The sequence below is a fragment of the Dendrobates tinctorius genome, unplaced genomic scaffold (genome assembly GCF_039654945.1).
Source record: "Dendrobates tinctorius isolate UK_male_01 unplaced genomic scaffold, ASM3965494v1 ptg000007l, whole genome shotgun sequence".
NCBI classification, from domain to species: domain Eukaryota; kingdom Metazoa; phylum Chordata; class Amphibia; order Anura; family Dendrobatidae; genus Dendrobates; species Dendrobates tinctorius.
Window position 1 is genome coordinate 24,324,103 of NW_027361675.1, and position 16,261 is coordinate 24,340,363.

At 46.0% G+C, this 16,261-nt stretch overlaps 1 protein-coding gene across 3 annotated transcripts in view; it reads left to right on the forward strand.

Moving 5' to 3' along the window:
• The first annotated feature begins 246 nt into the window (after positions 1-246).
• The window catches only part of LOC141086517 (uncharacterized), a 63,484-nt gene continuing 47,469 nt past the window's right edge, over positions 247-16,261 (forward strand). Inside the window, exons 1-6 of one of the 3 annotated variants that reach the window (XM_073572669.1) lie at positions 247-392; positions 8,343-8,466; positions 8,705-8,761; positions 10,084-10,105; positions 11,173-11,191; positions 11,444-11,500. In XM_073572669.1, coding sequence (XP_073428770.1) covers positions 8,732-8,761; positions 10,084-10,105; positions 11,173-11,191; positions 11,444-11,500 — 128 coding nt within the window. In that variant the 5' untranslated portion in view covers positions 247-392; positions 8,343-8,466; positions 8,705-8,731. The remainder of the gene's footprint in view (positions 393-8,342; positions 8,467-8,704; positions 8,762-10,083; positions 10,106-11,172; positions 11,192-11,443; positions 11,501-16,261) is intronic. The other 2 variants (XM_073572662.1, XM_073572654.1) reach the window with 2 other exon arrangements.

Consider the following 16,261-nt stretch of genomic DNA (forward strand, 5'->3'; position numbering starts at 1 on the left):
GTTAATCTGCAGGTTAATAGAGTTCTGAACCTGCCCAGCACCTGCACTTAGACCCCTGCTGCCAGGAAGAATGAACTTTATTCCCCTCTGCAGTGCGGGTTTGAGTTATAGGGGAGGTTCCAGTGCTGGTTCAGTCACTGTGTATAGAGAGCGACAGATATAACCGCACCCCTGACCCTGACTGACAGCTGGCCCTAATGCTTATCCTGTTGTCAGTCAGTGCTGGGGGGGCGGTTACAGTCGCCACTCACTATGCACTGAGCAGTGACTGAACCCACGCCTGCAGCATCCCTATGACTGATTGCCAGTGACAGACTAGGACTGGGACTGAAATTCAGCCCTTGGATTTGAGATCACACAGGCCCATGCTGTCCCTGACCCTAGAGCACCAAGTGAGGATATATTACTAATATTACTCTGCCTGGAGGAAATCAAGATTTCCTACAAGACCAATATTTCTAATAATACAAATAATATTGCTGTATAATATTACATAATTATAATGCCAAAATAATAATATTGCAAATACCAACAAACCATAAGCAAATATTACCATCATATACAATATTGATAAGCACCATACTGATCATTAAAGTGGTTGAAGTTCAAGTCTATGTAACTTCAGACTTCTGAATCCTCCTAGCGCACACTGTGAGGATTCTCCGGTGCCGGCATTGGGAGCAACCGTCATGTGACTGAAAGTATACGATTTTCACACCTCCCGCTAATTGTACTTGGCTTTGCTAATTTCATTTGTATTGAGCGAGGCCGAGCATATCTAGTTGGCATGTGACCGCATGTATGCAAATCACATACTTGCGGTAACATGATCAAGGTTGTAAATACAGTAGGTGCGAGATCTGCAATTGAATCTGGGCCCTGGAGTCTAGGGGGGCCCAAAAGTTCCTTTGGCCTATATAAAAAGACCAATGCTATTAAAGACTTGCAATAATAGGGGGCCCCATTAGAGCTTTTGCTTTGGGGCCCATGTTGTTTGAGTTACGCCACTGCACATGATCACCAACTCCCAGCGCCAGCACCATTATCCTCCTCACATTTTGCCACTGTAAGGAGGTAGCAGGAACCCCCCAGTCTGCTCTCCTCTATCCTATGTGCACTGTCCTGTTTTTGATGTGTGCATTTACCATATTGTTTATATCTAGTGTACTAATGTAATTATGTTATGTATTCCTATGCTGTGTTTGCACTGTGTGAACCCGCAATGTACAGCCATATGTTGTACTTGTATACTATGTAATGTATTGTTTATTGTGGGGAGTTCCCCTTTAATTACTACTGTTAAGCTAGGGACAGTTCGGGGTTAAGTTGGGGGCTGGGCCAGCAGCAGGAAGGCAGGAGGAAGCTGCGGCTCCTAGTCAGACGCTCAGGCACATTAGCCCTGGGCAGATGTGTAGTAGCAGCCGGTCATTGCCAGACTCCCAGAGGGGAGAAGATCTGCTGCCCTGGACTCAAAAGGACTCCGAAGGAGCTATGGACCGCAACACGGGCCCCAGGACCTCGGAAGGGAAGGGCCCCAAGCTGAAGGGACTATAAGCGTCCAGATCCCAGTGAGTGGACTACTGCGTAACTTTGTGGGTATGGCCGTGGATCTTGTCAGGAAGAGAGCAGGAAGCCAGTGTTGTATTCTTTTCTTACTCATCAACGTTTATTAAAAGTTATTTCCTGTTGTACCGCCGCCGTGTTCTTGGACTTTACTTGCCTAGAGTACTGTGGCCGGAGGGAGGAAAGGCAGTCCGTGGGAAGAAGCTGTGTCTGTCCTGTCTATTTATGTACAAGGAACCGTGGGTACTCGCTGACCGTTTGCTCAGTGGACTCTGTGGACTGTGCCTTTAAGTAACTCGGCCATAACTACCAACCCCCGTGCCTCTTCGTTACACTTGGCGTAGTGCATCAGGATGGAACAGCATTGCAACCCTGGGATTGCTTGAGATGGTTCCTGACTGACTATGAGCCTGAAATTTGTGGTTTGCTGCCCGAACTAGAAGAAATGGAGCTGTTGGCTGACAGCGACTTTGAGACTTGTGACTTTGAATTTGGGACTTGTGTTTTGTTACCCGCCGTGACAGAAATGCAGATGGCGGATGTTGTGGACTCAGAAATAGCGCTGACCGCTGCTAAAAAGATGGCGGCCCTTGGTGCGAAAAGTAAGGATGAGGCTGTTTGTCGTGGGTATCAACGAGCAGTTTGGTGCCAAAAAGAAGAAAGCCACTTCCCTTTGTGAAGTATGCCTGCCCTTAATGGCTGTGGGCGAAGAAGGAGCTGCCGCCCTTACAGCCTGTTCAGGAGAAATAGGTGGAGAAGCAAGGGGATGGACTATCTGATAATGAATAAGGCGCCATTGCCTGCAGATATGGAAAGATACAGCATGTTGTTCCACGGCGGCATCGGCTGCCAGAACTGAAGGCGGTCCAAGGCACAGGTGGAGACAGGCCTAAGCTTCGAGGCTTGGTGGTCCGAGGAACTGGACCGGCCCTTGTTCTGGCGAAAGCATCAACCACCTGTAGAGGTCAAGGACTGCAAGGCGGATGAAGGACTGGCGATACCCCTACGAGAACCCTCCGAGGCATCATGGCAGTCGCGATTACTGACCCTTGCAGCCACGCTAAAGGACTATCGTCGGGCGCGGCGGTGAGTAAATGCTCTCCACCTGGCCGTCCTGCCACCTCGCCCTCTGCTCACCTGCTTCCTGTGGCCCCGCCGTCTTCACCGGAGCTGTCCAGTGGGTCCCATCCGTTGTCGTCCCTGGGAGCGACAGCACCCGTGCTTCAACTGCTCACACCTGTTCCAGCTGACATCTGTGGCCTGCGTACAGAGGAGTCCCGGGTGTCTATGGTTACGGAAGCCCAGTGGATCCAATATGTGTTGTGGGTATGGCTGTGGATAGTGTTAGGGAGAGAGCAGGAAGCCAGTGTTGTATTCTTTTCTTCCTCATCAAAGTTGATTAAAAGTTATTCCCTGATGGACAGCAGCTGTGTCCTTGGACTTTACTTGACCGGAGTACTGTGGCTGGAGGGAGGAAAGGTAACCCGTGGGAATAAACTGTGTCAGTCCTGTCTATTTATGTACAAGGGCCGGGGGTGCTCGCTGACTGTTTGCTCAGTGGACTGTTCCTTTAAGTAGCTCGGCAATAACTACCCCCCCCCATGCCACATTGTTACATCACCTCTGCACAAACCACAACTTGTGATGCCTTATAAGGCCGGGGTCACACTTGCGAGAAACTCGCAGGAGTCTCGCATCTCAATACCCGGCACTGCCGCCGGCACTCGGGACCGGAGCGCTCAGCTACATAGAAATACATGCAGCTGCACACTCTGGTCCCGAGTGCTGGTGGCAGTGCCGGGTATTGAGATGCGAGACTAATGCAAGTTTCTCGCAAGTGTGACCCCGGCCTAATAATGACCCTGTACCTCCTTATAATGATAAAAATATCCTTGTGCTTTCTAATATTAATACTAATGTCTTCTTGCTTCCCCTAAAATGTCAGACAATCCCCATGATTGGGTCTCCTTAAAATAATGTCCCTCACTGCCTCTTTATTGCAATAATGCTCCTGAGTGGGGCTTGCATAGAAATAACAGGTGCCTCATATAAAAAGTCCTATCCAGTCATTGTAAGTGAAGAGCACATCTCCCAACATTTTAAGTAACGTAGAAGGAAATGTATTGCAGCTTTTAGTTATTTTGCCCCTACTGAAGTCCCTAAGTGGTCTCACTTGCAACGATACCTCTTTCATGACCCCCGTAGAGCAATATGCCCCCATAAAATAGCTTGACCCTGTAAGGGGTTACAAGAACTGGTTTGTGCCCCACTTCCCTTGCCCGTGTTTCTACGTCCCTGAGAAGCTGGTACTTTTATTATGTCCTATAATGCTGCTATATTGTGTATGTCCGATATATGGTATGTGTATTATAATATTGCTATGCTGTGTAATATGTTGCAAATATATATACTGTATATATTCCTTGTATTGTATAAATATAGGGAAAGTATAGGATTTAGATTAGCCCACTAGAGGGGGCACAATAGAACAGAGTAAGTGAGGAATTAGATGGACCAACAGGATTTAGTTAACTAGGAGGGGCCAACTTGGAGTAAGTTAGGGAGCTTACTGAGTTCAGTTAGAAGGGGCTGGGAGCCAGGATAGGACAGTTGTGTCCCGTAAAGTTAAAGCTGGTAGCCCAGCCATCCAGGGCCTATGGGCTGATAGTCACACGGTAGTGGAGAAATACAGAGCAGCATCAATATGGTAGCGGCAAACTTTGTGGGAACAACCCTAACCGTCCGGGGCAAAACGGACAGGGAACTCCTGAAGCGAGTTGGGCTGACCATACAAGAAGTTGTGGTACCGAAGGTGATGGTACAACCCTGCAATATTACTGGAGAAGTGAGGGACAGTACAGGGAACCGAATGGTGATGTTTTGTAAAGAACCTTGTGCTGTTTCTGTGACTAAACTGGCAAGCGGAGTAAACTTGTTGTGTTAATGTTGAACCTGGACTCTGCCTGTCATTGCGTAATGCTGAAGGAAAAGAAGGCCCAGCAGTCCAGGGAGAACCCCGTCTTACAAGTGCACTACACAAGGGACAGTGTGTTTATGTGATGGTGGGCCAGGGTGCGACAGAGCAGCCACCATTAGCCACGACTACCCCCTGGCCGCCATTACAATCCCACACAGTATGATTGCCCCACAAACCTTATACAAAGTATGATTCCCCACAGCACCCCACACAGTAAGATTGCCACCACAGCCTCTCATACAGTATGGTATCCACCACAGCCCCAATATACAGTATAAGAGGTACCACAGACCCCCCACAGTATATCCACCAAAGACTCCCATACAGTGTGAAGACCCCACAGCCCTGATACATTATGACGTCCCCCATAACCATCCCATAGAGTATGATGGTGACCACAGCTCCCAACATAGCATACTGTACCCCATAGACCTCCAGACAATATAATGTTTGCCACAGCCACCCCACACAGTATGATGTCCACCACAACCTCCCTACACAGTAAGTTGGTCCCCCAACAGCCACACAGTATGATAGATTCCCCATATACTATGAAGATCCCCTAAAGCCTCAATACTGTATGACGGTCCACCCACAACCCCCTATATATAGTATGATGGTCCACATCACAGCCACCTATATCGTATGATGGTCCACCTCATAGTCCCCCATATAGTATGATGGTCCCCCAACACTCCTCATAGTATATTATTATTATTTATATAGCGCCATTAATTCCATGGTGCTGTACATGAGAAGGGGGGTTACATACAAAGTTATAGATATCGTTAACAGTAAACAAATTTACGATGAAAGACTGGTACAGAGGGGAGAGGACCCTGTCCTTGCGGACTTACATTCTACCTCACAGCTCATTATATACTAAGCTGGTACACCTCACAGTCCCTTTATAGTATGATGGTTCACCTCAAAACCCCTTATATCAGGGGTGGGGAATGTCCGGCCGGTGGGCCGTATATGGTCCGCGATATCAGCTGATGCGGCCCACAGCCACTTTGCCTGTTTTTTGGCCACAGGCCCTTTCATTCATCAGAGGTGCACGCGGTATTGTGTCCGGCGTACTCTATTGCCAGTGCCTGAGGAGGAGTGTGGCATATGGGGGGGCTGCTATGCCGCGCATAGACAGTTGCAGAGCTGTGAAGCAGTGGGATCGCAGCGGTGATTGGCTGATTGTCACGGGGGCTGTTGTCATTAATGCTGAGGTGGCGCCGAGCAGCTGCTGTGTGCTGCGGGTTGTGGAGAGTATTAGCTTCATTCTGCGTGGGCTAGTGGTGGCCACCTGCTCCAGTGGGATCAATTACTAAAGTTGTTTTGTGATGAGTGTCCAAAAATTTGCTTGGAAATGCCCCCCCCTTGCTGGTTAGTGTGCCTCACTGCACTGCAAGTATCCAGGTAGTTATGTAATAAATGCAGGGGTCTGCACACTGCCCAAATATATGACAGGGAGTCCGCACACTTCCCAAATATATGACAGGGGGTCGGCACACTTCCCAAATATATGACAGGGGGTCGGCACACTTCCCAAATACAGTATATGACAAGGTGTCAGCACACTTTGTAAATATATGACAGGGGGTCGGCACACTTCCCAAATATACTGTATGGCGTATGCCTCACTGCACTGCAAGTATCCAAATAGTTATGTAATAAGTGCAGGGGTCTGCACACTGTCCAAATATATGACAAGGGGTCCGCACACTTTCTAAATATATGACAGGGGATCCGCACACTACCCAAATATATGACAGTCTGCACATTTCCCAAATATATGACGAGGGTCTGCACACTTCCCAAATATGACTGGGGATGCGCGCACTTCCCAAATATATGACGGGGTCTGCACACTTCCCAAATACATGACAGGGGGTCCGCACACTTTCTAAATATATGACAGGGGTCCGCACACTTCCCAAATATATGACAGTCTGCACATTTCCCAAATATATGACGAGGGTCTGCACACTTCCCAAATATGACTGGGGATCCGCGCACTTCCCAAATATATGACGGGGTCTGCGCACTTCCCAAATATATAACAGGGGGTCCGCACACTTCCCAAATATATGACTGGGGATCCGCACACTTCCCAAATATATGACTGGGGATCCGCACACTTCCCAAATATATGACAGGGAGTCCGCACACTTCCCTAATATATGACGGGGGTCTGCACACTTCCCAAATTTATGACAGGGGTCTGCACACTTCCAAAATATATGACAGGTGATCCGCACACTGCCCAAATATATGACAGGGGGTCCGCACACTGCCCAGATATGATTGGGGTCTGCATACATGGGGTCTTGGCTAATGTTTAAGTTAATAATTTTATACAGCCCCTGAATGCTATTATAAAATTCCAAATGGCCCTGGGCAGAAAAAAGGTTCCCCACCCCTGCCTTATATAGTATGACGGTCCACCCATATAGTAATAATTGGTGGTCTGGTATTTAACTCTATGCAGCTACATAGTGGGCCCCAAGAATGATTTTCTCTGGTGGGCCCAAGGTGTTCCAGTCCGACGCTGATGGTGGTCCACCCCACAACCCATTATATACTATGATTGTTCAACTCACAGTGCCCTATATAGTGTGATGGTCCCCAACAATCCCCTCCCAAAAAAAATCCCTATACTCCCATAATCCAGACACCTCACCCTCCGCAGCATCTGACTCCTCTTCTATCCATTCTCGCAGTGGATGCTGGTGGGGCAATGCAGTGACGTCATTGCACCACCCACCGTCACCTGTTGGTGCTGGGGCTAGGAGGTCACGGCCAGAAAGGACGCCAGCAGCCTGCTGGGACAAGTGACAGGGCCGGTGACTTTGTACTCTGTCACAACAGTTAACAGTATTGGCATCTTGAGGATGCATATTATGATAACAATGTAACAGACAAGGCGACCCATGACCATACAGGCCCTTCTGACATTTGCTAAAATTGCCAGTCCGGCCCTGGCATTAACCCTTATAAATCGGTCATACCACAGAGCAGCAGAAATGTGTTCAGTGCACTGCAGTCACGGATCGTGCTTCCCTATCTGCCATCTGATGGATGACTCTAGGTTTGGTGAATACAAGGAGAACATTACCTGCCTGACTCCACTGTGACAGCTGTAAATTTGGTGGAGGGGGATAATGCTATGTGGTTGTATTTAGGGGTCAGCCTTGGCATCCTAGTTCCAGTGAAGGGAAGTCTTAATTCTTCAGCATAGAAGACATTGTGGACAGATGTATGCTTCCAACATTGTAGGGACAGTTTGAAGAAGGCCCTTTTCTGTCCAAGCATGACTATAGTGCACAAAGCAAGGTCCATAGAGGCAAGGTTGCAAGAGTTTGGTGTGGAAGAACCTGACTGGCTGCACAGAGCCTGGACGTCAACCCCATCCAACACCTGTGGGATGAAGATTGCTAGTCCGGACCACCCATCCAGCATCAGTGTCTGATGTCACAATCGTTCTTCTGAATGATGGGGCAAAAATCCCCAGAGACGCCTCCAAAATCTTATAGAAAAAGGACCAACTCCAAATGAATGCATACAAATTTAGAATGGGATGTTAGAAAATTCTGTATCCCTATACTAACGTCCATACAGTGTATAAGTATAATAAGAATATAAGAAAAATATTATATTAGAAGATGCTTCTGTGTATATCTGATCATGGGTGTGTGAAGGGGTCCTATCATTTCCAACAATTTGCTGTATCAGATTATTTCCATACATTTATAAACCCTCCATAGACTTTATTACACAGGATTATACTGGATCTTATTGGCTGCAGGGAACATTCTAGAAAGCTGTTACATCACAGGATCGGCGCAATGATCACCTCTTATGACATCATGAAGGATATAGAAGCAGACGCTCGCCCGGAACTCCTTTGAGGGTTCTAGTAGGAGCTGAGAGTGAGTATGCGTCTCTTACACTCCTGGTCTGTTCTTATTATTTCCCATTTCCTATCCATATAAGTTTCTGATTTCTTCTGACAAGCTTCCTCTACTTCCCAATTCTCATATCCCTTACATTATTAATGAGAAAACCTTCTATTTATTAATTAGCTCGCTATGGCGATATTTACTATTGATATAACTGGTATTTTAAGATCGGGCGATTTATCAGGAAACCTCTCTTTGTCCCATTCAGGATTTTGCGTTTATTCAGATTTGAACAATGAAGAGCAAAAATCAGAGAGAAATTCATGTAAGTCCGAAATCAGAAAAGTCATTCAGAATAGTGCCTGTGATGTCTCCATACTTGTATATAAAACAATGCATTTCTGTGGAATTGTGGCAATCAAAAACACATCATTTTGCCACTTTTTTGTCTTTACAGTTTTTACTGATTGGGTCCGTTTTATCTTTTCATAGATCAGACTTTTTTGAACACGTTGATAGCAAATATGTGTATTTTTTCCTTTATTTAATATTAACTGGAGAAAAGGAGGGGTGATTTTCATTTTTTGTACATTTTTTTTTTTCTTCACATTTTTCTCTATTTTTTAGTCCCCATAGAGGGCCTGAATCTGTGCCCGTCTGATCTCTTATGCCGTATACCGCAATACAGCAATATCACGGTATATAGCAGAAATCACTGTCTCCTATGACGCCCAGCCACAGGAGAGATAACATGACAGACCCGGGTGTTTATCCGGCCCCCAACTGTCATAACAGCCCCCCTGCTCCTGGGATAACGTCATGCTTAGATGGCAGCAACTGCCAGTTTGCCCCATTACCAGAAGTAATTCTGGAAAAATGGAGATTCACAATGTGCAACTCATTTATAAATATATTCCACATATTTTATGGATGAAAAAGTAGAAAATAAAGTTAAATGTCACCCTGAGTTGTCAGCAGATGCCCCCCCGTGTTGTCAGCAGATGCCCCCCCGTGTTGTCAGCAGATGCCCCCCCGTGTTGTCAGCAGATGCCCCCCCGTGTTGTCAGCAAATGCTGCCCTGAGTTGTCAGCAGATGACCCCCTGTGTTGTCAGCAAATGCTGCCCTGAGTTGTCAGCAAATGCCCCCCCGTGTTGTCGGCAGATGCCGCCCTGAGTTGTCAGCAGATGCAGGGGTCACATACCAATTGTACTGTTAATTAACTATATGACTGCTGCATGGGGCACAAAAATGTAGTATAGTTCTTCTGATTCGCTATGTCACTTACTCCTTGTGCATGCATTGCAGTAGCTTAGGAATCCATGGGTATGACCACTCATATAGTTACTGCTAGTTATTAGTGGTTGTAACTATTGATACCTAAGCTACCACATTGCCCAGCACATGGGGTAAGCAACATAGTGAATCAGAAGAACTATGCTCCATTTTTAATTGGAGGTATTTGGTAATAATATTTTTAAACCTATTATATATTGGGATAGGATATTGGAGATGAGAATACCCCTTTAACTTAAAAACCCATTCATTATCCAGTGTAATGTAAGCCTATGAGTATGTGATATATACTACAATGTAAGAAGCTGAACTATTTAATGGACCTTTTACACTTCTCTGTTTTACTATTTCAGCCTGCAGTCAGTAACATCCCATGTAAGTATTGACTTTCTCACAGGCATTAATACCTGGCTATGTCCCACTAGCACCGCCCTGCTCCGGTCTGTGCAGGGTGGGTCTTAGGCTTTCCACAGCAGGTGCTATCTAGTGACATAATCGCACCTGCTGAGCTGAGTCTCAAACGCACAGGGGCTGAATGGTAGGACAGGAAGCTGAGTGTAACATTGTGATGACGCTTGCGGTGTTGGCTCAGAGCCAGCAATCCCCAGGACTCGCAGGCCACGTGGTCTATAACACCCCTGCATACCAGTCGTGACCCTATAGCCAAAACCTGATTGCCAGAGCAGATCCGATATTGTGTAAGGAAGTCTCTGTACATTCACGTTGTAAAGGAAGGACTCATTTACATGTTTGGCTATGTACCAGCTGTTTTTCACTGGCCTTTATAGTCTATGGAGCTAGTACCATGTCAGCTTTGTCACTTGCCCTTGTAGTCTATGGAGCAAGTAACATGTCAGCTTTATAACTGCCCTTATAGCCTATGGAGCTAGTAACATGTCAGCTTCATCACTTGCCCTTATAGTCTATGGAGCTAGTACCATGTCAGCTTTATCACTGGCCCTTATAGCCTATGGAGCTAGTAACATGTCAGCTTTATCACTGGCCCTTGTAGTCTATGGAGCTAGTAACATGTCAGCTTTATAACTGGCCCTTATAGCCTATGGAGCTAGTAACATGTCAGCTTCATCACTTGCCCTTATAGTCTATGGAGCTAGTACCATGTCAGCTTCATCACTTGCCCTTATAGTCTATGGAGCTGGCAACATGTCAGCTTCATCACTTGCCCTTATAGCCTATGGAGCTAGTAACATGTCAGTTTTATCACTGGCCCTTATAGCCTATGGAGCTAGTAACATGTCAGCTTCATCACTTGCCCTTATAGCCTATGGAGCTAGTAACATGTCAGTTTTATCACTGGCCCTTAGTCTATAGAGCTGGCAACATGTCAGCTTTGGGGCAAATTGTGGATCACACTCACACAGTGACTGACTACAAGGGACTACTTCAGGAAATCTAATTCTAAGCTGCTGTTTGTTTTTCAGCTGCAGATGATAATCATAGGTAAGAGTCTTTCTTCTCATTGTATAGTGTGCAGTGCGCATGCGCAACCTCGGCTCCATTCTGCAGGGGGCGTTCAAGAGCTGGAGGGTCCAGATGACGGATCCCCAGAATCAGCACCTGATTCCCTGTGGATTGGGGAGAACTAAGTTGGGACATCAATTTTAACTGTTCAAATCAATTACCAGTGTTAGTAAAACTCCTAGTTTAACCCTTACCTGATCCACACATTGACATGTTTTCCTTCTACTGTAGGACGAACACTGGATTTCTAATTCAGAAGTATAAAATTATTGAGGAGATCACAACTTTGTAAGTGAGAAAATGTAATGATATAATATAAGAAAACCTTATAGATTCCATAATGATATTGATGTTTCCTTATCTCTGACGACTGATTCATTATATTCAGGTAGTGATGATACAATGTAAACCTGTCTGCACACAAATATTTGTCTACACACGTAGCCGCCATTTATTGGGTACCAGTTATGTATCATATTTTACATACGGAAATGCCATAGCAAATTTTATGGGAATATAAACAGTACAGGAATTATTATTTAATGAAGCCTTCCACTCATCAAAGTGTTTATCCTCTTAATATATTGCAATCATCATATTATACAGCACTGTTGCAATTTCTCATTTTGCCTTTCTACCCATTGAATTATTCTCTTTTCTTTGATCTATGTAGTAACAGGAAGTCTCTTTTCCCTGCATTTAGGCATTTCCCTCTTCAACTTCTGAACCAGTTGCTCCGCTATTCCCCCTTCCATACACATTTGCAGTGACTGATGAACTTGTGCAGGGAAAATGGACCTCCTGCTACTACATAGAGTTTAGAAGGATTCAAATAGTCAGTTCTTAATTATATGATGTCAAAGACCTAATGAAAAATAGAATTAACTGGGTAGAAAGGCAAAATGAGCAATTGAAAGTACACGGTGCTATATAATATGGTGATTGCAATATATTAAGAGAATGATGGGCGTGCCTGCTTAACTTGCTAAATGGCTACCAGGAGAAAACACACATGAGCCACCAGGGGCGGACACTGACAGCTTGGGCCCCTGTGCAAGAAATGTGTCTGTGCCCCCTTATGTATATATATTATATAGTCTCCTTTATTATGTACATTGCTGTCCCTTACACAGTTCCCTCTCTTGTTATGTACAGTACCGTCCTTTACATATTGGATTATATAGAGCTTTTTTTTTTATTACATACCGTCCTGTCTTGTTGGCTTTATAATGCAATGATGGCTGATGGAGCATGGGAAAGCATCCTTTCTAATGGAGGAGCTGATGGACTGGTAGTCTGGTCACTGGCTGCTTCATCAGCAGTCATTTTATATCTAAAAAGAGAGGGGACTATGTAATAAAAGAAGGCGCTGTAAATAACAAAATTAACAAGAATACACTATGTACGAGACAGCACTATACATAACAGTAGAGGAAGCTACCGTATTTTTCGGACTATGAGACACACCGGACCATAAGACGCACCCCAATTTTCAGAAGGAAAATAGGGAAAAAAATAATGTGTCAAATGGGGGTCCGTCTTACAGTCCGAATTCAGCTTACCTGGGAAGGGATCCGGCACAGGTGGAGGAGTGGTCACAGGGGTCATTCAGTGGTCCAGGCTCGTGCAGTGGCGGCTCTGTGCTGGGGCAGGTTGGTTGTGCTGGGGCAGCTGTGCTGTACTGGGGCAGCTGGGCAGCTGTGCTGTGCTGGGGCAGCTGGGCTGGGGCAGCTGGGTTGTGCTGGGGCAGCTGTGCTGTGCTGGGGCAGGTGGGCTGTGCTGGGGCTGGGGCAGCTGGGGTGAGGGTGGCGGCTCTCTGTGCTCCGGTGCAGGGGCAGCGGCTCTGCCGGCATTTCCTCCAAGCCCGGAGGCCCCAGCACATCCCCTTGCTGGCCACCGCCATGTTCCGGTGGCCTCCGAGAACATGGATGCCGGGAAGATGGCTGCCGGCCCGGGGACGGCGCATGCGCAGGTTCAAATCTCGTCCCGAGATCTCGGGGGACGAGATTCAAATCTCGGCAACGAGATCTTGTCCCCCGAGATCTCGGGACGAGATCCGAACCTGCGCATGCGCCGTCCCCGGACCGGCGGTCATCTTCCCGGTGTTCATGTTCCTGGAGGCCACCGGAACATGGCGGCGGCCAGCAAGGGATGTGTGGGGGCCTCCGGGCTTGGAGGAAATGCCAGCGGAGCCGCCGCCCCTGCACCGGAGCACAGAGAGCCGCTGCCACCACCGCACTACAGAGCGCACTACAGAGCCCCCGCGGCACCCGCACCAGCCTCGGAGGTTAGTACATTGCGATCATAAGATGCACCCCCCACTTTCCCCCAAAATTTTTTGGGAAAAAAGTGCGTCTTATGGTCCGAAAAATACGGTGTATAATAAGGGACGGCACCATATATAACTAGAGAGGATGGTATGTAATAAGAGACAGTGATATACAGTCATATGTAAAAGTTTGGGCACCCCTATTAATGTTAACCTTTTTTCTTTATAACAATTTTGGTTTTTGCAACAGCTATTTCAGTTTCATATATCTAATAACTGATGGACTCAGTTATAGTTCTGGATTCAAATGAGGTTTATTGTACTAACAGAAAATGTGCAATCTGCATTTAAACAAAATTTGACCGGTGCAAAAGTATGGGCACCCTTATCATTTTCTTGATTTGAACACTCCCAACTACTTTTTACTGACTTCCTGAAGCACTAAATTGGTTTTGTAACCTCATTGAGCTTTGAACTTCATAGCCAGGTGTATCAAATCATGAGAAAAGGTATTTAAAGTGGCCACTTGCAAGTAGTTCTCCTATTTGATTCTCCTATGAAGAGTGGCATCATGGGCTCCTCAAAACAACTCTCAAATGATCTGAAAACAAAGATTATTCAACATAGCTTTTCAGGGGAAGGATACAAAAAGTTGTCTCAGAGATTTAACCTGTCAGTTTCCACTGTGAGGAACATAGTAAGGAAATGGAAGAACACAGGTACAGTTCTTGTTAAGACCAGAAGTGGCAGACCAAGAAAAATATCAGAAAGGCAGAGAAGGAGAATGGTGAGAACAGTCAAGGACAATCCACAGACCACCTCTAAAGACCTGCAGCATCATCTTGCTGCAGATGGTGTCACTGTGCATCGGTCAACAATACAGCGCACTTTGCACAAGGAGAAGCTGTATGGGAGAGTGATGCGAGAGAAGCCGTTTCTGCAAGCACGCCACAAACAGAGTCGCCTGAGGTCTGCAAAAGCACATTGGGACAAGCCAGTTACATTTTGGAAGAAGGTCCTGTGGACTGATGAAACAAAGATTGAGTTGTTTGGTCATACAAAAAGGCATTATGCATGCGCTGTATTGTTGACCGATGCACAGTGACACCATCTGCAGCAAGATGATGCTGCAGGTCTTTGGAGGTGGTCTGTGGATTGTCCTTGACTGTTCTCACCATTCTTCTTCTCTGCCTTTCAGATATTTTTCTTGGCCTGCCACTTCTGGGCTTAACAAGAACTGTACCTGTGTTCTTCCATTTCCTTACTATGTTCCTCACAGTGGAAACTGACAGGTTAAATCTCTGAGACAACTTTTTGTATCCTTCCCCTGAAAAGCTATGTTGAATAATCTTTGTTTTCAGATCATTTGAGAGTTGTTTTGAGGAGCCCATGATGCCACTCTTCATAGGAGAATCAAATAGGAGAACTACTTGCAAGTGGCCACCTTAAATACCTTTTCTCATGATTTGATACACCTGGCTATGAAGTTCAATGAGGTTACAAAACCAATTTAGTTCTTCAGGAAGTCAGTAAAAAGTAGTTAGGAGTGTTCAAATCAAGAAAATGATAAGGGTGCCCATACTTTTGCACCGGTCAAATTTTGTTTAAATGCAGATTGCACATTTTCTGTTAGCACAATAAACCTCATTTGAATCCAGAAATATAACTGAGTCCATCAGTTATTAGATATATGAAACTGAAATAGCTGTTGCAAAAACCAAAATTGTTATAAAGAAAAAAGGTTAACATTAATAGGGGTGCCCAAACTTTTACATATGACTGTACATAATAAAAGAGGAAACTGTAACTAAGGATGGTGTCATACAGAATTAGTGAGTACACTATATGCTAAGGGACTGTTATACATAATAAGTACGTATACTATATACTAAGGGACTGTGTTATACATAATAAGTAAGTGAACTATATGCTAAGGGACTGTGTTATACATAATAAGTATCACCCCCATCATGGCCTTCTCCCCATCACCCCATCATGGCCTTCTCCTCCACACACACACACACACACACACCGTCATGGCCTTCTCCTCCACACACACACACACACACACACACACCAGTGACAGCACTTCACCTGTCCACAGCATCACCGCCTCCGTCCTCCGGCTGCTTCTTCGTCATCCAGCGGCGCTGCTGTGTCAGAGACAGGAAGCGCTGGTGCCGGGCAGGAAGGATCCTTGCAGCTCCGCTCCTATTTTCTCTTGCAGGCAGGGGAGCTGCTGGGATTGCTCCCTTCCCGCCGCACATGAGGGCAATCTAGCCAGGGGCCCCCCGGAGCCTCAGGCCTGTAGAAACCGGCCAGATTGCCCTCATCATTGGCCACCCGGCAGGGGCCCCCTGGAGTCTCTGGGCCCCGCTGCAGTCGCACCGGTTGAACCGGCGGTATGTCCAACCATTTGAGCCACTATTGCAGTATGGCTTCTTTAGACAGAAATGATGGATGCTTTCTGTAGGGATGTGTATACAGAGCTCATCTGACAGTTTTCCCAGTGAACAGCACTGAGCAGCCTGCAGTGTATTGGAATGTATGGAGGCTGCAGAAGACAAAATCCCAAACAACTGCAATATTGCTATTTTTTGCTATCAATGTTTACAATATTCACTTTCTGGTATATAGTTAGAAAAATAACCAGTATATTAAATGCATTATATCTGGAATAAGCAATCCTCTGTTGTATACGTAAAAAAGCAAAATAATATAGACAAGATGGAGCATGTGGTCTTTTTCTGCCAACAATCGTCTAGATCTCTAGGTTTCCC